The 23,586-nt window shown below is 37.8% G+C and overlaps 1 protein-coding gene across 2 annotated transcripts in view; it reads right to left on the bottom strand.

Annotated features, from left to right (window-relative positions):
• Positions 1 to 883: 883 nt before the first annotated feature.
• DPP4 (dipeptidyl peptidase 4) overlaps positions 884 to 23,586 on the bottom strand; it is a 40,377-nt gene continuing 17,674 nt past the window's right edge. For both annotated transcript variants that reach the window (XM_064434713.1, XM_064434712.1), the window contains 16 exons: positions 22,474 to 22,603; positions 22,284 to 22,328; positions 19,179 to 19,283; positions 19,009 to 19,076; positions 18,770 to 18,823; positions 18,189 to 18,313; positions 17,205 to 17,252; positions 16,632 to 16,730; positions 14,566 to 14,635; positions 12,794 to 12,988; positions 11,844 to 11,898; positions 9,888 to 9,987; positions 8,288 to 8,352; positions 3,207 to 3,279; positions 2,889 to 2,962; positions 884 to 2,045 (listed from right to left, as the gene is read on the bottom strand). In XM_064434713.1, coding sequence (XP_064290783.1) covers positions 1,947 to 2,045; positions 2,889 to 2,962; positions 3,207 to 3,279; positions 8,288 to 8,352; positions 9,888 to 9,987; positions 11,844 to 11,898; positions 12,794 to 12,988; positions 14,566 to 14,635; positions 16,632 to 16,730; positions 17,205 to 17,252; positions 18,189 to 18,313; positions 18,770 to 18,823; positions 19,009 to 19,076; positions 19,179 to 19,283; positions 22,284 to 22,328; positions 22,474 to 22,603 — 1,405 coding nt within the window. In that variant the 3' untranslated portion in view covers positions 884 to 1,946. The remainder of the gene's footprint in view (positions 2,046 to 2,888; positions 2,963 to 3,206; positions 3,280 to 8,287; positions 8,353 to 9,887; positions 9,988 to 11,843; positions 11,899 to 12,793; positions 12,989 to 14,565; positions 14,636 to 16,631; positions 16,731 to 17,204; positions 17,253 to 18,188; positions 18,314 to 18,769; positions 18,824 to 19,008; positions 19,077 to 19,178; positions 19,284 to 22,283; positions 22,329 to 22,473; positions 22,604 to 23,586) is intronic.

Raw genomic sequence — 23,586 nt, 5'->3', positions numbered from 1 at the left:
AGAATCATTAACATAGGTCAGATGCAAAGAATTGCATCTTAATGAAAGACTTAAACCATATAATTTCTAGTTTCATGTATTTTTTTAAATGTTTCTTTGATTATACTAATTCTTGCACTTATCCAATGAGAGTCTGGTGAAAGAAGATTTTTGGATTACAGAAACACTTTTTTTTTTGTTTTATGACAGTGTGAGTGATAACATTAAAAGAAATCCTAACTATTTACCCTTGCATACACAAGCCATATCATAATGATAATCTTTTTTTATAACCTGTCTGTATTGCTGGGATCTACCTTATACTGACATAGGTTTCTTTGCCTTGAGTCAAAAGATTGAGAGATGTGATGATAAAACCTCTTGGAGATAACTGACAGCCTGTAAGCCTGTAGAACTTTAACTGTGGTGCCAGTCAACATTAGAGCCACTACTCCCTTAAACCCAAGATGGTATTTGTAAAACCCAGCTCCAGTGTGTTTCAAAAAAATGCCAACAAACAGAACAAAACCGCCCATCTTATTTTGTAAGTCAAGGAATTGTTAGTTTGTGAAAACAAAATCTGATTTTCCATTTGAGACTTTCTCATTTAAGGACAAGCTGCACAAAGTGTCTTAACATTCTTCCCCATGCTTTATCTGTCTGCATGAGTACTTTTACATTCACACCTAATGTCACTAATAACCCACAATACAGACATAATCAGATGCTGGCATGTAATACCAAGAAGCTAAGTGTTAGATAATCATGTCACACTCCATTACATGATACCATTACACAAAATCAGAAGCTTCACTGTAAGTCATCCTCAAAATTAACAGGGATTTAAAATATTCTAGTGTTCTTTTTCTGAAGCAACATTTTCAAGGATATGGACTACACCTCCTTTCATAAATTAATGTCTTTATTATTTTAAAGCAGCACAATTTTTAGTACAAGTGGATTGCATTTTTTCTATGTGAAATTAAGAAAACTAAACCTCAGATTAGATGGAGAATCCTACCTGGAGTGCTGTAAAGAAAGCAATATTTATTGGTAGACTGTAAGGTTTTGCTAAAGAGCATGTTCACAGGAGATTGACAGTCCAGCCCTTGCTGTGACTGCTAGTTTGCATTGTAATGTTTTATGTTTCAGTGTAAGAACCAGTTTCTATTCATCACAACATGAGCAACTTCTACATTAAAAAAATGGGGCTCTTGTTCCCAGAGGAGATTTTGCAGTGCACCTCCCCAGTGAAGCAGCCATCTTTACTATAAAATAAGCAAAAATAACAGTACTATATGATAGCATACAAAGAAATTCAGTGACACTGGTTTGATTAGGTATCATTCAGAATCTTTGGTGAAAGCTGGTTTTGTGCTTGCCTTGCAAGAGTTCTACAACTGTAATACAAGGCATTGCAGAGAAAACATGCTTACTTCAGGAACTGCAGTATAAAGTATTCCATTCTGCACATATTAACATTGCAGTATTCCTGGTACCCATTCTAAAATAATAATTATCAAGCCATACGAATTTCTGCAAAAATGTTTCTTCATTATTCTCACAGAAATTACCACAGGGTTCATTTCACTTTTGATAGAAACATTATTATATTTTTATTCTGTGACTGATCGCCCTGTGACATTTTTATCATTCCTTTCTCTAACATAAAAACTCGACTGTTTCTCTTTTAGACTGAAATATCAAAAGGTAATTACTCAAGCAAGTACCATGTTTCCTAGAAGTCTGCAACATCATTCCGGTGATGTTAAGACCCGATTAAACACAGTCAATAAAAATGCAATAGTTGCTTGGCAACAGGAATCATTACAAAGATTAGCATTTCATTGTGTACACCGGTATCCCAAGAGCTGACTCTTATCTCATCTTGATTTACACTGGCTCAGAGTACGTTATCATGAGAGCTTTCTGGAGAAGTACCATCACTAACAAGCAAAATGCTGGTGCTAGTGCAGTGAGAAACACTGCTTTATGAAGTGGCTCATATGGGTATAAATATGCTTATGTGCTTGACCGGAGATGGAATGGTCTTTGTCAGTGTACCACTGCGTGAAAGAGAAACACAGAGAACGTTAGTTGCAGCTACAGCTAAATGATATAAATCAAACATGACAGACATAAAAACCTGTGCAGCCATTTAAAATGATCCTAGCATGTGGCTTTCAGCATGGAAGCAAAGACATGACGGGGTAGGAAGCTGCTTTGACACTTAAGCTCCTTCTTTGCATGTGGGACATGCTCTGTTTTTATGCTGAAGGTGTAAAAACAACATGTGGCTTGTCCACATGGAAGGTAGATTCAGCTGTTCAGTTACAAGGGGTGCCTGACCTCTCCCTCTGTATATCCTTTGAGTTTGGCTGAAAGAAAACCATGCACGTGGCCTCCTGTACATCATCTTTTCTAGCACTGCTCCTCGAGGGCTGAGAGAATGTAGGAAAGGAAGAGATGGCTCCCTAGTCTGAGAACTTCCATGCACAACATAAGAAAGGGCAAATAACTGGTTGTCTTTCAAGTACAGTAAACACCAGACAGGATGGACAGGCTATCTGGGATTTTGCTATTTTGCTGGGATTTTTTTATCCTATCTGTAAGACACTATTCATTGCACTTGGGTATATGCAAAGGTTGGGACTGTCTATTTGTTTAAGAACATAAAAAATTTAAGAAAATGAAAGATTAGGTAAAAAGGATCAAATATGAGATAGTGTTGCTTTACAGTTTTTCTTGTGCAGAAATAAAATACATGCTTTATGTTCACATTTCAGTTACTGAATATGAAATGCAACTATATGAACTTCCATTTAAGAAGGCAATGAATTTATACCTTACCACAGGGAGCTTATGTTATTATTCTCATTTGTATAACAATAAACAAAACAGAACCATACCATTGCCTGAAAATCCACTTCAGCATCAACAAGAGCTTTGGAAATCTGTGCTGCTTGCTGAAAGTGAACATTATCTGAAAAGTGGAAGAGGAAAAAGGTAAACAAAAACTGCTTCTGTAATACTCTGGGGGAAAATCAAAGCAACTATACACACTAGACTCCCCAGCACTGCTGACTGAAACACAGATTAGTTGCAAAAATCGGTATTATTTTATTGACGCAAATGTAACAGCCTTGCCCCTTCATGCTTTTGTTTTGTCAGTAGTAGAATTGCGAACCTGTCTGTAATACTAAAATGTCTAATTAACTGCAACTCACCATCTGCTGTTCCATGAATAAGGAGATATTCAACTTCCTTGAATTTTTCAGCTCTGGCCATTACTGTTGAACTCTGAAATTAAAGGAAAAAAAAAGAAAAAAAGCTGCTATTTATTAGGGTATGACTTGCTAGCAACTGAATTTGATTCGTGTTGACACTGTCTGGGGTTCTTCAGCTCAAAGCAAGCACAGCCCTGCTTACCCCCCTCTGAAGTGCCACGGGACAGGGTCACACATCCAGGGCTGGGTGCCCACATCAAACCACCCCGCGCCTGTTCCCAAGGCTGTGGCTGCCAAGGAGCAGGCAGCTGCAGAGGGGAAGAGCTCTGCAGTCAGGTTCACATTCAGTCCATGACCAGCATGGTGGTAGCCTGCAGCACTCCGTGTGCCATAGGGTTCCTGTTTGACTGCAGACAAGTTAAAAAAAATGTTGCCATGGCAACAGTGCACCCTGCGAGAGCAAGGAGTAGATCTTGCAGAGGCTACACATGTTATCTTCCACACAAGGTTCACCTGCAGGTAAGGCACCAGAGCTAATACTGCCTCCATCTCCAGAAAAACCGGGTAACAAGAAGTTTAGAAAAATGTGCTCTCAAAATGCCTCAACAAAAATCATTAGACCAGATCTCTAAATAGAAGTCAAGCTACATTTTGGGAATGGAAACACGATACAGTGATGAAAAGATGAAATAATCGGCGACTATGATTAATCAAGAAATTTAAAACATAGTAACAACATATTCCCTAGAACATTCTAGCCCACCTGACTTGCTACTGTGACTCAAGAATGAAGACAGTGAGGATTGCAGATAAGATTTTTAATTTGGGCGAGAAAAGGGAGTAGGATGGTGCTCTGCCATGAGCAGAGAAAGAAGAGGAACAACAGGGACAAGACATTTTAGACTTGATAAGACAAGCAGTTAATGAGGCAAGAAAAAAATACGAAAAATTATGAACAGAAGAATTTAGTGATTTGCTTTTTTTCTTCCAAATTTTGTACTAAGGCTCTATCCTTGCACAAGGATTTGCATTTAGTACCCCAAAAAAGTCAAATACTTCATACTACCAAGACAAGAAGGGTTCTGATTTCCTTATATCTCTTGTACACTCATGAATCTTTAAAGCAAGTACAAATATTAAACTCCTTTTGTCATGGCAGAATAGTGTACCAGAACCCTTCCATACATAAAATGAATTCTTTGTATGTATTCAGTGAAATCTAAAAACCAAGTTCAGCAGAGAGGGCAAAAAACTCCCACCCTCCAGTCTGTTACACTGCAGTTGCCCTCTTTTGATAGTCAAAGGCTAGAGAACACTAGAAATCCAGTATACAGAAATCCACCAACAGCAGAAGCATGACATATTCCATTCAGATGATTTGGTATCATGGAATAAGAACATTTAGCCGTGAGTGTCAAAATATGGAGAGAGCAATTTGATGCACCAAGGAGCACTGGTAAAGCAGCTGACCAAAAGAACAAATGAGAAAGAAACGACCCAGTGAGATTAAAGACAATAAAAACCACCAACAACCAAAAAAACCCCCAAACCAACCAGTATCCTTTGAGTAAATAATTTCCCACATGTGCAGAGGGAAAATTGATAGATCACCTTGCTAGGCTTTATTGCAGAAAAGCAATGCTGCTTTAAGTAAACCTTCTGGAAGCTTGATTTAAGCTACACTTCTGAGAGCTTGACTTGGCAAAAGCAGTTTTAGAAAGAGGATGTCACTATTTTTCCTCTTCAGGCATTAAATAAAATAAAGTTATTTGTAAAAATACTTCAGAAAGAAGAAACATATGAGGTACTTTCTCTGCTTTTTTATCACTGGTGATACTTCACTTGCTGTACTCACACTCAGCATAAAGAGTCCCTTCCCTAAAACATGCTTTAAGGACACAGTACCTTTGTCCTTAAAGAAGGTTGCAAGTTAGGGAGCACTCTCAAGTAGGCAGAGTTAGACAACAAAGCAACAGCAGCTGAACAAACCTTAAGTGGACAGCCAAAAAATGCAACTTTATTTACCACTTCTGTTTTACAGTTACACTCCTAGGACAAAGGCTCTGAAAAGGTAATATGAACAAGTACTGAGAATTAGGCCCTACTGAATGTAACTGGTTTTTCTAAAGATCACACAGCAGTCAACATTTTATCAGCACTCCACAAACAAGTTAAGGTTTGGCTGAAATTGAAGGTCTCTCTCCCTTTAGCATATTCTCAGATAATAGAACAAATGTCAAATCAGTACAAGATGGCATATTTACAAAATTGTACCCTGTTTTGCATAACCTAATGATGCAGCAGTTCTTAAGGACTGAACATTTCAAATCTGCTAGAAAAAGATTGCCAAATCTATGACTGTTTCAAACACTTGCCAAAAGCATATCAAATTCAGAGTGAACTGCAAAATAATGTTCTCACAAGTTGAACAGTCTCTTCAGTATGCTTTACATGGCTACTGCGTCTGACCTCCAGAGCTCTGCCCTGATTCCGTCTCAAGTCTTTTGCATCAGGGATGTTTCTTCCAGGCCACCACATTCTCTGCTGTTCAGTCTAGGATTATATTAGGAGCACCACCCATGCTTGCTCCTCTCTTTTACAAAGCTCTAATTTTTAATAGTTTACAACTACATTAAAAGACACTGAACATACCTAATTAGCCCGCTTAGGAGCACGAGTCCTCCCTCAGACTTGACTCCTGACAAACATTATTTAACATTTCAGATTCTCTGCCTTCAATGAAGTAAAACTTAATGTCACAGAAATACAAGACAGGATGAGGATGTACCCCTCTTACCACAACTAGTTTCTTGAGTCTATATATTCAGTCATCAATAATACTCTACATGTTAGAAATGTGCCTAGCAGTGCTCATCTTTTCTAAGGAGGTGTGTACACCATCTCATTTTTTTAAAATCAGGGTGCATACCACAGTTTATGCAACTTTTCACTTTTCATGCCAGCTTTACAGCAATGCAGCAGGATAGAGAATATATGAGGCAGCACACAAACCTGGCAGCACAGAGTTAGCAGTGCAAGCTTTAACAGCTTCAGCTGTATGTACTAGCTTTCAATACAGATTCTGCATTCACCTCAGAAACCATTCATTTCAGCAAACAGCTCTCAAAAGTGTCACCGGACCAGGAGGCTGGCTATTGGGACTGGGACATGGATCAAAGGGGCTGTAAGCCAGGAACATACTGGGCTGAAGTCAGTGAGGGTCTTCAGCAATAACAAGATCCCACAACGCTGTCATGGAGGCTACATGAAAACCAACAAACTCACTTCTCAAGCTACCCCACCCTCCAGGTTAAAAGTAAAGTCCAAGTATTATATTATTTGGAGCTTTTAACAACAAACAGGATTTAAGTTGCATTTTCCTTTCTCTAGGAGCAGCAGCGAAGTGTGACAATCTGATCTAGGCAATTACTCCTCCTCCATCTAGCCACCATTCTCCCCAATTAGTCCTCTGAGTAACACATTTGAAACCTTTAGCTCTTTGGTACTGGCAGTTTCAACGTGGCCATTGCCAGCAATGGATACCATGCCAAGAAAATCCGACTCCTGGCTTGAAAGGATTAAACAGTCCTCTGTTGCCATCTGTGCCGTGAAGCTGGTGAGTGACTTTGTGCACCCAGAGCGTTAACGTTCGTTCTGCACAGCGACAGGAACTTGTATTTACACTGCTACCTCGCAGACCTCCTACTGTTCCCACTGCCTTAAAGAAACACATTTGGAAAAAGGCAGGCAGGAGGCTGCAGGCTGCTGGTCAGTTCCTGCTGGGCCCAGTAGCTCAGTGGTTAGAAGAGGGAGACAGACACAGTACCAAGCTGTCCAGCAGTCACTACCATTGTCCCCAATCTTGACCAGAATGTCTCACATAGCAGCTGACAACACTAGAGTACTGTAAATATATGCCAAGCCACATGTTTCAGTACATATATGTCTGTATTTATATGTTTTATCATACTTGTAAATCAATGCAACAACACCCACCCTTTTTCCTACCCATGACACTTTTTTAATGCACACAACAGTGCTATCTGTCCTCTACTCTGCTTACCAACCCAAACACAGAGAATGCTCTATCTCCTTCTCTAATAACATCAATGTTTGGTTCCAGTATCACCATGGCTGGACTCTTCTGTGAAACATTCCAATAACCAGGGCACAAAGTACCCCTCAGATTCTTCACAGTTCTCTCACAGCCACTGTATTTTCACCTCAGCCTGAAGTTTCCCAAAACCTAACAGAACATTTGGTTGCTGTGCCCTATGCCCAACTACCTGTGACTTCAAAAAGCCCTTGAGGCAACAAAAATCATCTGGCACATGGAAGAGCAAGTCAAACAATTGATTAGTCATGCTGTAACGAGGACAAACAATCTACATGAAATTTGCTTTCAGCAGGACTAATGCAAATTCCCTCACTCCTGTGAAAACACCGCTCATTTTAGAACAAATTTTGGACATCCTCTGTTTATGGAGATTTCAGTCCTGACACTGCTGGCTCTCAGTTGGTCTGCAATTTGATATGATCACAGTAGCTTACCTGTCAAAATTTTCTAGCATTGAGGAAATTTTGCTTTCCCTGCAAAAAACCTGCAGATTCCTAAAGCAGGGAAGTTCACACAATACTCATTTTAAAAAAATACATTTCAGAAAGAATGGGAGTATATTTGTTTTTGTGAAAAATGTTTAAGATAAAGCATTCTTTGCTCACAAATATATACATTTTAAAACAAATTTGTTTTTTGGTGGTTAAAATAGAAGTTTTTACAGCTTGTTTTACAGTCTGTGAAGTAGTCAAATGGAAGTGAATTTAAAAAAAAAAACATCCCCAAACACTAACACACCAAACAAACAACAGAAACCCCAACCATTCACCAAGAGGAAGCTACCTTGTGCAAATCCAAACACATGAGACTACAGCCTCTAAAAGCACAATGCAACAGTTCTAGCAGGCAAGAAGAAACAAACTTATTTTTGTGCACACGGAAAGAATTAAAGTGTTTAAAGAACAATATACCAGTTTAGAAATGAAACAACACAAAAAATGAAATAAAGTGATTTCTTTCTTACATTATAGTTCTTCAAATTATCATTTTCTGTAGGAAGGCCCATGTATCGCTCTGTGTATATTGAATCTGAAATTCAAAAAAACCCCAAAATTAGAGCCTGCTACTTAATTTTCAGTCTGTCTACCATCAATTTTCTCATCAATACAAGCAGTAACAATGCATACTGGAAATCAGGTTTTCCACAATGAAGGGTGTAGGTAACCATCGTTATTCAGAATAGTTAATCTTCTTGTTGCCATGGACACCTGAATGCTGAATATTAATATAGTACTTTGTGTCAGTGTTTCCTTATTGTTATTCTTTCAGTAATCCTAAAAAAATGACTGAAGATGTTTGCAGTAAATAACTAACATCTGAGAAAAAAATCTTATTTATTTAATCTAAATATTTACTACCAAAAATCTATACTATGAAAATATAGTAGCATATTAGGATTCAGCTTGGGTGAGAAAAAAACAAAATTGATTTTCCACATATTTTTTTGCCATGTTACCATTTTCAGATTTGCAGCTTTGTTTTAAACCATACAAATTAATGCTCTGCTGCCATATTCTAGTGTCCGTTTGACTTCTCATCAGAGCTGTTGCACTAGGTTTTTTTATGCTGAATATGTATGCCTCCATAATCCTTCATTTAAGTATGTAAAAGTGGAATTTTAGAGATCTTGATCATTAAAAAAAATATTTCCTGTCATACTGTAATATTCATGTCCAAAATATCATGAAGATGTTCCCCACAGACTACTGCTACTGCCTGGCAGCATGATCTGATCTGCTGAGTTAGCTATTATACAGCCTCTGTGCTAGTTGCAGAATGATAAATTATGCCTTCTTTAGCAGTGGTTTGCCAGGGAAAGCTTTCCCTTGAATGTTTTTGGACAAATAAAAATGAGGAAAATGTTAAAATGTGTTCAGATTGTACCAGCACCTATTTATAACTTTACATAATTTTTTTTAATCTGGGAGGAGAGCCCCTATTAACTAGCCCATTTCTAGCCTCATGCAACTACTTGAAACCTTCTGCTCAAAAGGCTTGAAGCATGTAGAGACTTGTCCACTTGATCAGGTTTTTCTCACATCAAGCTATTCTCAAGATGAATTAGATTTATAAAATCCAAATTTGACATGCTAAAAAAACCCCTGACCAACCAACCTAAGGCAATTCAAATCCTATTCTGGTACTTTTAGAGAGTAAATTAAAATGCAAGTTCAAAGCTAATCCTCACAGTTCATTGTCATAAGTGAAGTTTCATTTCGAAGACACAAAACTGCGATGAATTCCTGACACACAATACTGTGTGCCATCAAAGCAAATGTACACACATTACAGCAGTACTACCAATATTACAACGATTTCGTCTTCATTAATGGGTAAAGAGATTACCTCAAGTTATGGATGTGACTTTTTTAAGATGGGAAATAATATTTCGCGAATTGGTTTAATTTCAAAATGCAGTGGCCACGAGCTCATAAAAGCAGACCAAGTGGCATTTATGTGGCATCTAGTAGATAATCCAAAGTTCTGCGCTACGAATCCACACTTTGCAGCGTGTGCACTGGAAGACATATGGGAATCCTTGTAACGAGGAAGCCCTCACATACCATAATATTGCCAGCGTGACACGGGGGCAACCGCTATTCCACACTTGAACACGCCGCTTCCAGAGCCAAGCACCATGGAGGTCACATATCCCCCATAAGACTGAGAAGAAAACATTGCTGTTATTTTAGTCAGAAGGGAAAGGATGGGGCCCATCTGCTACACAGTTCATCAGGCATTTATGGGATCAGCGTTTTTCATATTAATGAACTCCATTCTGAATTTGGGTCAGATCTCAGCCAGCCTGCTCAGTCGGGGAAACAGGCACCAAACAGCGCATGGCAGCTGTGGCACTGATGAATGAGAGCTTGATGGGGAAAAAGGGCGCAAACGCTGCCCAACTGTGACTCAGCTGAGGATGACTGCGTTTGGTAGCACTGTAGGCAGCAGCAGAAGACAGGAAACGAGACACTGCTGAACCGCTGTGTCCCTGCCCGTGCTGGGGGAGTGGGTGGAAGCAGAGCTCTGGCCCACAGTGTGCTCCGATGAGTAGTTGCAACAGGGCATCCAGAAATTTCCAGCTCCCTTGGAGCAGGCCTATGGTAACTTGCTCCCTAACTCTCCCCCAAAGTGTCAGGAGCAAGACTGTGACTGGGGAGTGAAGGATCTGCTGAGTTTGTGGGAGGAACTGTGCAACAACACACTCCTTGCTGTACACAGAGAATTTACTCACAGTCTAGCTTGATACACAGATGAGTAAATATCTGACACACTTGAGCATCCAGGCAGCAAGATACCTAAACACTGTCACCAACCGCCCAAATGACTGCCCTCACAAGAGTTTGAATGGGTTATTTAGGAAAATGTGCCCACCCACATTCAAAAACAAGAGCTATTTTTGGATCTCATTCCTGTCTTAAAAGCAGATTACAGGCAAAGGGAATTGCATCTTATTTCAAAGTCCTTAAATGTTTGCTCCAACTTCAATGCCTAGGTCCTTCCAATGAGATTAGCAAAGTAATGCAAGCACTTAGTAATTAAACACTGTATAAATGCCTAACCTGGCCACAGTAAAGGTGTTACTGCTGAATCTATGGCAACCAAAATCCATGTACATAATGACAGGCTGACAATGAGAGGCAGACTGTCTAAAAACTCAAGATATAAAGAAAATCTGTTTGCCTACAGGTTCAATGTCCAGGATGCATAATCCCAACATAGCTCCAAAAAGGAATGTTCTTCTACTATTCATCCTGAGGGTCATAAGGACTTAAGATGGGATTGCATCGAATCATCAATTTCTGCAGAAAGAATTTTCCTTTCATTACAGTTAGTACCATTATATGTGATTTCATATAACAGAGATGTCTACCCCCAAAAGAAAAGCTATTAAAGACACCATATTGCCATCAAGCAATTTATTCATTAGTGCCTGTCACCTGCAGTGCCCAAATTTCAGTTAACAATTTAAATCAGCACTGCAATCACTAACACTCTGTACACATTTAGCTTTGTAGCTGAGGGGATATGTGCATGCTATTAAACTATTAAATATTTCCATCTACTGTGCCAGGTTTTAAAGATGCATCAAGTTAGAGAAATCTGGCCTCTGGTTGCAAATACCACGATAACCATCCCACACAGCTGGCTCGAGTGTAATTTCACATCTTTTTTAAAATCAGTCACCCAACTGAAGAAATACTGTTAAATACATACTTGGGTTTTTTTTTTTTTTTAGTATAGGTCCATCTGTACACAGGAACTTGGCAGCATCCATTTAGATTGGTTTTTAATCCCTCTAGTAGTCCTAATTTCTCTTACAAAGGTTCCTGAATGATTGCAAAAGGGCAATGTATAAACACACTTTGAAGGTGAACTTCATCAGCTCAAGTTCTGGATTGTGCTGTGACCCCAGGGGTGCCTCACATGAAGCACTGCAGGATCTCACACACATGACAGCACAACAAACAGCTGTGAAAATTAAACAGTATTCCCGCCAAAATTATTTGAGTACTTACCCAACCCCAAATAGCTATTCTGTCCTTATCAACAAATCTCATTTCAGAAAACTTTCTGAAAACAAACAGAATAATTAAACACTTAACAGACTGCAAGTATCTGCCATTCTACAGACATGCCTATTTCCTATCAAGTCTTCTTCTTTCTATTGTACAAACAAGCATTTCCCACTTCATCATAGTGACTGCACATGAAAACATATGATAATTCAGGCACGTATGTCTTTAGGAAATTTAAAAAAACATCTGTGCATATGACACTCTGAAACCTCTCAACCCATACTCACTGACATTTATATTGTATTAGGTCAGATTTCACTACCTGCCTTGTCTTTTTTTTTTAAAGATGCACAAAAATCAAACTGCAGCAATAAGGAACAGACCAACACAGAGAAATACAGTCACCATAAAAAAAAATCAAGAAGATTGTGAAATTGTTTTAACTCCTTAACATTTTAAAATCCCACATAAAAAACTCTGCAAGATCAAATTTCATTGCAATTCTGAGAGATCTATGCTGAGATTGTTTATTTTAGTGAGGTTCTACAAGCATAAACCAAGTGACAAATGTGAACTACGATTTGAAGGCTGAGTATTTCTCATAATTCTGTGACAACAGAAACTTGCTAATGCTTGAAGTAAAACTTCCATCTCCAAGTTCCTTGGTAGCATGTTCTTCTACTAATATGACACATATCATCTCTATAAAATCATCTCCATAAAATCAGAGATATGGTTAACTGGTATTACAGCATTAACTCTCCTCTCTTTTTAAGCATAAAATGATGGTTGGCATATAAATAACACACTTCACTGTACAAAATTAAGCCGAATGTAGTTATTTTTTGCCACTATTTTCAAGATGACGATTTGAAACCTTCACCGTTTTTCCTCCTACACGATAAGCACGTAAAAGAAGGAGCAGGTGTTGACCTTTCCCTGTGGCTCACCTGGCTGCTGCTATCTGATCTTCCACTTCATAGGTCCCCAGCCTCCGGTTTATGGCGTGCATGATTTGATCCCCCTGGTAGCCGCTGCCCCTGCCGTCGAAGCTGGCCACGATGACGCGCTCCGTGCTGGCCAGGTAAGTCGCCCAGCTGATCCGGTAGGTTTGGTCAACTTTCTGACTACAAGGTCCTGCATACCTAGGGGAAGAATGTCACAAAATTCAGGCATTTACTCATTCTCACATCAAGCATTACTGCTGACAATTTTGGCCTTTACAACAGGATAAACCTTCAAATTAAACCAAGGAAACAAGAAAAGCATCACTGACTGACTCCAAGGTGCCACTTAAAGCAATATGCTTTTTTGAAACTGCAGCTGTTAATCAAGAAAGCAGGCTGGATTTTTTGTTGTTGTTGTTGTTTTACTTCTTTCTGCTCTAACAAGAAACCTTCATTATTTTGACTTAAGGCAGCTTATCAGAAATCCTAGCCAAGTTTTCTTCTGTAAGTTTTCTTCTGTTTTGGCACATCTAGTCACCTGAGTTTCAAGGTGATGTTCTCTATTTCTGTTCCATTCACCCATGATTTATTTGGTTTAAGTCTGAAATCAATGAATAGCCTTCAACTGGAAAAATGAAAAATACCATTTTCTATGTCTCATCAGTCTGAACTATTTCTTACTCAGTCTGAGAAAAAGGAAGTTGAGAAAAAGGAAGTAAAACTATAATTGTAACTTTTTACTTTAAAATATTTCAGAAGCACTTGATCACTGTAAAATCATACTGAGTGCCTTGATGGTAAAATTCTGTGCAATGCACTTCTCTAGCCACTGTTCAACAGAGTAAGAAATAGAAAATAGCTCTTATGATTCTACAGCCCACTTTTATCAGTTTTATGAGCACAGAATAAACTACTGGGAATTTAATTCCAGCTATGGATCCATATACTTCCAAAGTAATTTCTGATATTGAGATCATTGTGACCCAGAGGTGATCCTGACAAAGGTCCAGGTAAGTCAATAAAAATAGTATCATAACCAAAACAAGTCTTAAGAAGCCAAAAGCACTGGCTGTTCATTAAAATGTTCAATGGCACATCAAAAAGGGCTACCAAACTGCATTATATAAAGCTGCATCTAACAACTTTATAGAGTCGCCTTTTGGTAAAAAAGTTGTAACTTAACATTTTTCTATTAATGCATAGCTAAAATTCAGCAATTCGCATTTAGAAGAAAACATACCAGGATGAACAGAAGTGCCTGAGGAAGACCAGACCAATCAGCACATGCTCATGGGCTTGTATTTATGAAAAAAAATACACAGCAAATGCAGTCCTGACCACAGGATGATGTTTGTCAACACTGACTGACAGTCAAATATCACAGAAAACATGCAATGCCACACACATTACTTCAGCTTTAGAATACAAAGCTTATTCAAGGTTTCATTCTGGATTGTGATTTCATCAAAGATTACTCCTAAGGAACATCACGAGCAGAGGAGGAGGTAAGCTAACATGAACATCCTGGCTCTTAAATCACATAGAATGTATCTGCCTCAGTGCCAGTGCCAGAGCATGTGCTCATTAAGCATTACATCATCTTAGGGCACAGGAATTCATCATGAACTGGGCTAAACCCCTATTTTCCATTCCACCTTAAAACTAGTTCAAGAAGTAATTAGAAAATATTCCAGTTTTGTGTTTCCTTTTTAAGAATATTTGAAGTAGATGAAAGTGATTATTAACACAACACTGCCATGTGGTTGAAAACTTACACATCAAGGAGCAGAGGATGCTTCTTTGATTCATCAAAATGGGGAGGAAGAATCATTTGATACCACAGGTCTAAAAGTGAAAAGAGTTTGACTTAGGTCAGCTCTCCCGTGAAATTACGTGACATGCATTACAATTCATACAAGACAACATTTGAGCCACCCCCTAAAATTATAGAGCAGTTTTAGCTGGTCTGTCCTAATGTATACACGTAGAACTTCCTAGCTATTCATTTTAAAAAAATATTTTACAGCTAAACTAGCAGAAAGTAATAAAATCTGGGGAATCAACATGCCGTCTCATGACATTATTCTAAGCTTACATGTGAAACTCATTATGTCTCTACAGTAGTAAATCTAACGCACGTTCAAAAATAAAATTTCTCTCCCAGCAGAGGAAAGAAATTCTATATTATTTTGAACCTGCCAGATAGACTTTGCTTGACAGTTTGTAAAGCATCCCAGAAACATATCCAAGTATCTATTATTTTTGAAGCAATATTGATTCCAGTTCCATTCATGTTATTCGTCCTACTGAAGTTGGCTGTGAGCTGAACATTTTAAAGGCACACCCTGAAAGTTTTGCAAACTGAATGACTCAATTGTTCAGTCATGAATTTTAAGTGAACTGATGCTGCAATGCTGATGGACTGCACTGCAATAATAGTCAGAATGCAAATCCTACAGAAATTTGCCCAGATACAAATATGCAAGGCATCAGAACACTGCAACATAACCAAACTAAACTGAACACATAAAATACTAATTTTAACTTTTGCATACTCTATAGTCACAGGGGTGAATTTCTTCTCTAATAACCTGCATGGATTTGTGAGCAGACTGGAAGCTTTATTAGGACTACATAAATGGATTTGCTTCTCCTACTTTTGATATCAAAAATAGATTCCCCTTACCCAAAAGCTTTTACCCTGAAGACATGAAGTAGTAAGAACAAAGAGGAATTAAAAAAAATGAATATACAACTGATAGCATGAAGAACATCTTTAAATCTCCATCTTGCCTGGAAGATTTCATCTTTAGCCCTAGTAAAAATGTGACAGAAATAAAAGACAGAAAACACAAAGATAAAGAGAATTATTATATAAATAAGGTAACAGTGAAAGAAGGGAGGCATCAAAAAGAACAGTTAGCATTGACTGACCTAACTCAATACAGTTTGTAAAATGGAATTTCATTAAGAATATCTGCTCATTTTATCAGGAGGAAGTTTGTCATGAAGAGAAAAGCTAGTAGCAAAGGCTGGAGCAAGTACAGTTCAGACAGGTACCAGGCCTCCCACTGCTGGGCTCTTTGATGTTGCTCAGCCTAAGAGCACACCAAGAACATTCCTCTACCCAGATTCTGAGGGGCACCACTCACAAGGCATTAACTGTTCATTATCTAACATTTTGTTTCAGTCTGTACTAAGGTTTATGCAGTCTCAGAGCATGAATGTGCTTTCAAGAATGATTATTCAATTAAAATCTATTCAACCTATTCAACACCCTCCCAACAAAGTCAAAAGACATAGAGTTGAAATGTTGTTTAAATGTTTTTTCAAGATTTTTCATTTAGACTGTGTCTGCTTTTTCACAGTAACTGAACTTCTCCACTCTCCCAACCTGCTAACACAAACCAAGGCGACTTGCACGTGTAAATCAGAAAGACCTACTTGAATTTATAATGTAATTTAAATTCAACAATGTTAAAGAGCTTTGGGTTGTGCCCCAACCTCATTTCTCTTATTGATTTAATGCACTGTTAGAGACTGCTGGTTTCTAGTTTATTATAAAGGAAAAAGGAGTTAAGCCACTTCATCATGAAAACATGAAGATACCACACTATGGAAAAAGCACATTTTGGATAAGAACATTTTGGGATTTCAGAAAATAACTGAGAATATTTGGAGATGTCCAAAAAAAAAATCATCTTGCCTCTAAGTTCTGAATAACTGCAAGAATTCCCATTACACCCATCTGTCCTGTCATGCTCCTCAGCAGAAGACCTTGAACCACTTGGTGAAAAGGTGGGGGTGGGAGGGGAAAGGTAAAAGACATTTTTGAACTTACCATATCCACCTATATTAAGGGTGCCGAATTTTTTTGAAGGCATCTGAATATCTTTCAATGAATTTTCCAGTTCAACATTGTTTTCCAAGTATCTGAGGACTAAACAACAAAGCAAGATTCAAAGACTAAACAGATTTCTTTCAAATGCACTGCTCTTTAATTGTGGACTTTAAATATTAAACCTGAGATGATGGCAACTGATATTGCAGTTTTGGTTTACTGCAGGTTTTGTTTTTCCTCTCAGATTCAATGTTTACAGTTTAGTTTTTCTTCAGTTTTTCTTCTTCTTTTTTCCCCTGTTTTTCATCTAAATATCGTCTCAGAAAAACTGAACAATTAATCAGTAAATACGTCATACACCACTTACTGTATTCTAGCCCTGTGTATAATGTTACATAAACTTTGAATAAATATATATCAAGCTATATAATTTATTCTTCTTGTAATTATTTGAAATAAAATTTACCCTTTATAACTGACATTTTTATTATTATACTATGCAAGGAAAAGAAAATTAGAATAAATTTAAAGTGCAATTTTCTGGCATAATATAAATTAAACACAATCCCATACCTTTATCATCAGTGCTTGTGTGCAGGGTAGACATGGGCAGGCCAGGACCTGTAAACAGGGCACAAAACCTTCATGTTTGCATGCTGGCTTGCTCGTAAAGTAATTGGAAACGGGTGAATCATAAAAGCTCAGAACTTGTTTCCCTCCAGTATGCTCAAGCTAAATTTTAGGTTAGCAGGGCCCAAATTCAAGCCACAGGATCCCACAGAATGTTTAGACTGACTCAGAGACGAACCACATGACTGTGAGACACTGAAGAACAGAATCTCTCCTCTTTAGCAAAGCCCATGCCTTGGTTGTGGACAATGGTGTGGCCGTCAGGAAACCTTGTCACAGGGACCACAGCAGCTGTCTTCAACCACTTTTACAATCTGACAGAAAATTCTGTCTACTGCCTGTCCTTCTAGCCCATAGATTAAGGAAGATCTTGGCATGTTAAAAAGCAGCATACACTTAAATTTAAAGTAATTTTGGAGATGATTTTATTTTTCCCAGCCTTGGATTAATTTAACCCTTGTACTATGTGGCAGGAGCACTCAGAGGTCACAGACAGACTACAGTCCCTCTGCTTACCTTATGATTACATTACTGGGATTTTCTTCTTGACCAGCACTATCTCAATTTTATTCTCCTACATAAGGCACTGCTCTGTCTGTTGCTTGTCACACTTTCAGAGCCTCCAAATTCCTCCTGCAGGCAGAGCTCCCCATAGATCTCTCGAGGAGATGCACGGTGGACAGGAGTGTTTTGCAGCTCTTTCAGGTCCACTGACAGATAGAACTAACAAGTTTTATCCCAGTAATTTTTGTCAAGGTACTTTTGAGCCTAGGAGGCAGTATGTTTTTCCACTGCCAATACATTTATCCAATGTTATCAACACATATCATTGTTACACAGTACATATCAAGATCCTGACGAAGTGAACTTCACCACCCAACTAATCAGTGAGTCATGTTTATGTCAATTAATTCGGGATATACTCACCGAGACAATTTAGCTGATAATACTGTGTGTCTTTGCTGAAGGACACAGAATAATACTGGCATCTTTTTTCATCCAGATTACAGCTAACACATTTAGTAAATTTTGGACTGCTTTCCAAGAGCACTCTGCAAAGTAAATGAGCTTTATCTCAGAGATTTTTTTTAAGCTATGCTAAAGCAGTATATGCTTTTAAAGTAAGATGGCTGAATAAAAAATGTTAAAATTTGGAAGTGATAGAAACTGATTAAAAAACTAGAGAAAACAGAGTTTCAGCTTTTGAGTTCAATTAATACTGAAATTATAGTAATAGGAAAAAAAGCATGAAGGTTATTTTTAGGGTTTTTTTTGCTTGAGGATTGGTTGTTTCTTCTCACAATTTCCCTTTATTAACTGAATTTATAGAAAAAGATTTCCGTTATTTTGCAGTTTATACTCTTACACTGATTTTCATTAAATATCTTAAAGATGATCCCACATTAGGCTGAACATATGAATCTTTAAGTTTTCAGTGATTTTTCTTGAAGTTGCTCTTTTTCATTAACAAAAATTTTACTTATACCACAGAAAAAAGAATTTCTTACTTATAAAGATTTCTTCCTCCTGGTGTTTTATTATTTTCATTACTGATGTAGTATCTAAAAAATCAAAACATACTGGTTTTAGTAAAATATTTGCAGTATAATATTAAAAAAAATCTGACATGCTTAGATCATATTTTTAGTAAGTTAAAAACCTTCTCCCTCTCCTCTCTCTGTGCTTGCTTAGACCCTTGTTACCAGCCCTTATGATATGAAGAGGTACCTTATTTACAGATACTTACAAAAATTTATCGGTTACAGCTTCTATGCTGATTACTTCCCATTCTCCTGAAGTAATAGCTACTGGAACCTGGAGCAGGGGAAAAGGCAAGGCAAGAAGTAGAACATGAAACACCTCGATCACCAGGAGAAACACCAGCCAGCAGTGGCTGTCCTAGGCAATACTCCTCACCTGTGAGCCATTTATGTAATGGATGTGCTTGTAACCTGCTGTGTCGCTGAAGACTTTGTAGTAGGAAGCATTGTCGGGTGCAAAGTGAGGGACAGATGGCTGAAACTTGAACATAAGAGAGATGTCTATTAAAGCAAAAAACAAAACTCCAGATCCTAAGCGATAAATTTAGATTTTAATATCTCTAACCAGGACTCTCAATGCTTACAAGAAGGCATCAATGAATGTACTGCAAACATTTTTGCCTTCTGACTTAGTAGGTAGAAACCTGTAGCCATCACTTTTAAAATAAACACACTTGAAATATTTTCCTGCTCCTTAGGCAGCAGAATTTCCTGAGTACTAGTCCCAGCAGTGATCCATGCCCCCCAGTTCCCTCCCCCCCACAGAATGTGAAGTGCTTTTGGTGGTCTTAGTTTTCTACAATTTTAGGAAACAATATGTACATCTACTTTCAAAGGCACTGTTTTATTCCATCCAATGCAGCTGTAACCTATAAAAATGTAAATTTTGCAAATTCATGGTTTTCTTGAATTTACCATTTTAAAACACATATTTGTGAACAAATTCTCTGAACTCAATTTTTTTTAGCTTATCAGTGAAAAATGTCCTGCTCTATTTAAAAAAAAACACAAGCTGCTTTCCAAGAGGAAATTTTGCTAGCAAGTAGGTGATTACAGAATGACAGAGAACTCAAAATGGAATAATATTTTCATGAAGTAATTATCCATTTATCAATTGAGAGTGACAGAAATGAATCAATTTCTTCTATTGACTGCCATTTGAATGTGCTACATATGGTAGGAAAAAAGAGAGGAATGAAATTGAGCTGAATGAAATAAAACTTATTTCTGTGACAAATGCCCAAAGGATCTAAATGCTAATTAGGCAACTGACACAATGTAACTGCCTCGGAGATGTTACACCCATCTTGAAATGGTGAAACAATGCTGAAGTGATTTGCCTCCGGTCATTGGGAAAGCAGTGACAGAAATTAAGTCTTTCTAACCGTGTGCTCCAAATAACCTCTCCTTGTTCCCAAGCAATATTTTTGCAAAAAGTAATCTGACAAATATTTTGCTAGCTTTTCCCTTATTTTTCAAAGTGTGACTTTCCTTTAACTCAACTAGCAAGCTCTAACAGCTGATGACCTGGAAGCCTTATACAGCAATGCAGGTTTTTCTGAGCATTCTTCGTTTAAACATAATTTAATCTCTATTTAAAAAAAACCCAAACAACACCAAAAACCAAAAAAAAAAAAAAACCCACCCCAAATCAAAACTACCAACAAAAAACCTAAAAAGGTCTCCCCCACAAAACCCATAAAAAATATTATAGATACAAAGAGAGGACTAGATCTTTGTATTCTACACACAGAGATAATTTACTTAAATTTTTCTATACATGAGTATGTGCATACATACATCTTGCAAATGTATAAAGATATTTATTCCTTATCAGTCAAATATCATTTTATCATCCCTAAGGAGGTGGAAAGAAAAAAAAAGGAGTAAATATACCTATCTTATCCTCTCTTTAGTCCTCCCTACTCTCTATTTCTCAAATCCAAGAATCGTACAGTGAGATTATCATTTCTTCCAACAGCTCCTAAGAAGTGGGTTGTCTCTTTAAAAGAAACAAAAAACCAACAACCTAGTTTAGTGGCACAGACTTGCATTTTGCCCTCTCATTTTGCACAACTGTTTACAAAGTCTGCAGCTTGATCATCACATTGTCTAATTGTGAAGCCTTTGCTGCAGAGAAGCAAAATGTGTCAGCGTTAAGGCCTTCCTTTCCATATCAAATTTGACAGCAGGTGGGTTGATCTCTCATCTTCATACTGCGGATGATTTCATCCCTGCTGTTGCCTCCCTCTTTGCATTTCTTTAAACTTTCATTTTTGACTTCAAAAGTGAATTAGTGACTAAAGCATAATCAGTGTGTGGAAAATGCGGGAGTGGAAAGTGTACTCTGTGTTCTCATCAAAAACTCTGAAACTCATTTCTCCCTCCAAATCTGAACTTTTGCATCTCTGCTTCACTTCCCCCAGATCTTCTGTGTAGTTCATTAGGTGCCTACTCCCTACCATGTACAAAAGGACTGAGAGGCAGCTTGGAAAGCATCATCCAGACAGTAGCGGCTGGTTTGGCAGGGTGCATGAAAATTTTAGTCTGGCCAGTTACATTCATCTTGTCCCCACTTCTCTTCAGTGGATATTTCATGCAGGGGAAAAATAAATAAATGAGTAGCCCCAATTAAAACCTGGAATGGTTTGTTGCAACCTGATACACTAAACATTACTTTTGTCCTCTATGGCTTTATTCCAATAAGATTCAACGGTTACAGAATACACTTCTAAATACATTTTATTCCCTGATCTTTCTGGAGGTAGTAGAAAGACCAGAAAGCAGGTAAACCAGAATAGCTAGCAACTCCTCAGAACAAAGGGAATTCTGAATCTGGGCTCCTGAATTTCCCCCCTACCTACTGCTACCAAAGCAGAAGGTCAGAAGCAGAAAAGAGTCTGGAAAGGGCACTATGCTTTTGGTAAGCTGAACATAAAATCATAGAATCATAGAATGGCGTGGGTTGGAAGGGACCTTGAGGTTCATCTGTTCCAACCCCCCTGCCATGGGAAGGGAGACCTTCCAGGGTGCTCAAAGCCCCATCCAATTTGGTCCAAAACACTCGCAGAGATGGGGTATTATCCACAGCTTCTCTGGACAACCTGTGCCAGTGCCTCACCAGCCTCCTAGGAAAGAATTTCTTTCTAACACCTAATCTGAGCCTACTCGTTCAATTTAAAGCCATAACCTCTTCTGTCAACCAGATGCACAAGTCACAGAGGGCGTGATTAGAGCTCCAGCCATACTTCATTGTCAGCCCAGCCTGGGAGTTCAGAACCCATTACCCACAAAAAAATTAACCTTAACCCCAGGCATGGAGTGACATTTGAGATCGTTTTTTCCTGTACATGTAGAACACAGCAAGTGAGAGGACTGGACCTACACACAAGAGGCACTGCAAAATGCAACAGGCTTGTATGCAATTTTCATAATTATCAGAATTATTTATCATGTAGCAGTTTAGAAATTGAATACTCACTCTGCCAATCCAGCCAGTTGTACTTTCTTCAGTAAATTGTTTTTCCTAAGAAAGAAAAAAACAAACAATCCCACAACAATTATGTTTAGTTTACATCAGGCTTTATTTCTACGAAGATAAACATACAGATATACTCTACTTCTTTCTACTTTCATCTACCATTGCAACTCTCCACCCTAATTTCTCTTACCTTTGGACATGACCAAGTAGCATTTTCAAAGTCACAGACTGTGAGGACTGAAAAATTCTGAATTCTTCTGAGCCACTGCAGACAAATCCTTTCATCTGTCACCCATGTTACAACACTCAAATAATGATCACTGAAAACAGCAACAACATAAGATATTTAAAATCCTCTCTATAATAGCATACCATACAATTGCATTCAGCAATTCACTGAATGAGACTCATCTGGCTATTTTCATTTCAATCTACTCTTCAACAATAAACAATGATGCAAATGTAATTGAGCCATTTTTTCATCAATTGTTTTTGCTGCTAGTAGATGTCTTGGTTATTTTCAGAGATACAATAAAGAATTAGATGGCTCATACAAACCCACTTCCAGAAAGACTGCAATTAAATTTTAACAGCTATTCTCTAATGCATAAAATAATAGCTACTCCAGGCTGTTCATAAATCTTGTACTGTGTGCATCTAGAGGAAATTCTCCTGAATATTAAGTTGTATATGCCTTAGATGAAGCAATTTTATCCTTAGCTGCCTGAAGCTGGTTGCTTGTAATTATTTTCTGAATGATAGATACTTTTGTTCAATTTAACAGTTATTTCTGTAGTTACAGTGGAGGGAGAGATCATACCAAACTCAGATATGACTATTTGAATATTTTACTTTCGTCTTCAGAATACTACCCAGCTGACATGAAGGATGAAGTATCAGAAAGAAACCAAATTTTCATGAATATTCCTGTATATTAATTTAAAAAATGCACCACATAAAATTTAGTGGCTTTGTTTATCATAACGATCTGTTAGATGTACTGTCTTTTCTTATTTTAGATCTTTCCTATCTCCTTGAAGCCTTATGAACTAAAATAAAACAAACTTCCCCTCCAAGGCAAGTATACATTTTTAACCATAATTTGCACATTTGACTTAGTTCCAAGTTCATGTTCCCTTTTCCCCCAAAGTTAGTTAACAAAAATGTGTGGGAAGTTTTGTGATAAGAGTATCTTTCTGATCATTGCAGTTTGGGGAAGGAAACACTACAATTAGTGTGGATGGATTAAAAATATGTCAACTGGTTATCAAAAACCTTCAGATTTATTTCTAGATTATAGTTT

Source organism: Passer domesticus, chromosome 10 (genome assembly GCF_036417665.1).
Source record: "Passer domesticus isolate bPasDom1 chromosome 10, bPasDom1.hap1, whole genome shotgun sequence".
NCBI lineage: Eukaryota > Metazoa > Chordata > Aves > Passeriformes > Passeridae > Passer > Passer domesticus.
The sequence above is the reverse complement of the archived record's forward strand: the minus strand, read 5'-3'. Positions and strand labels throughout refer to the sequence as shown.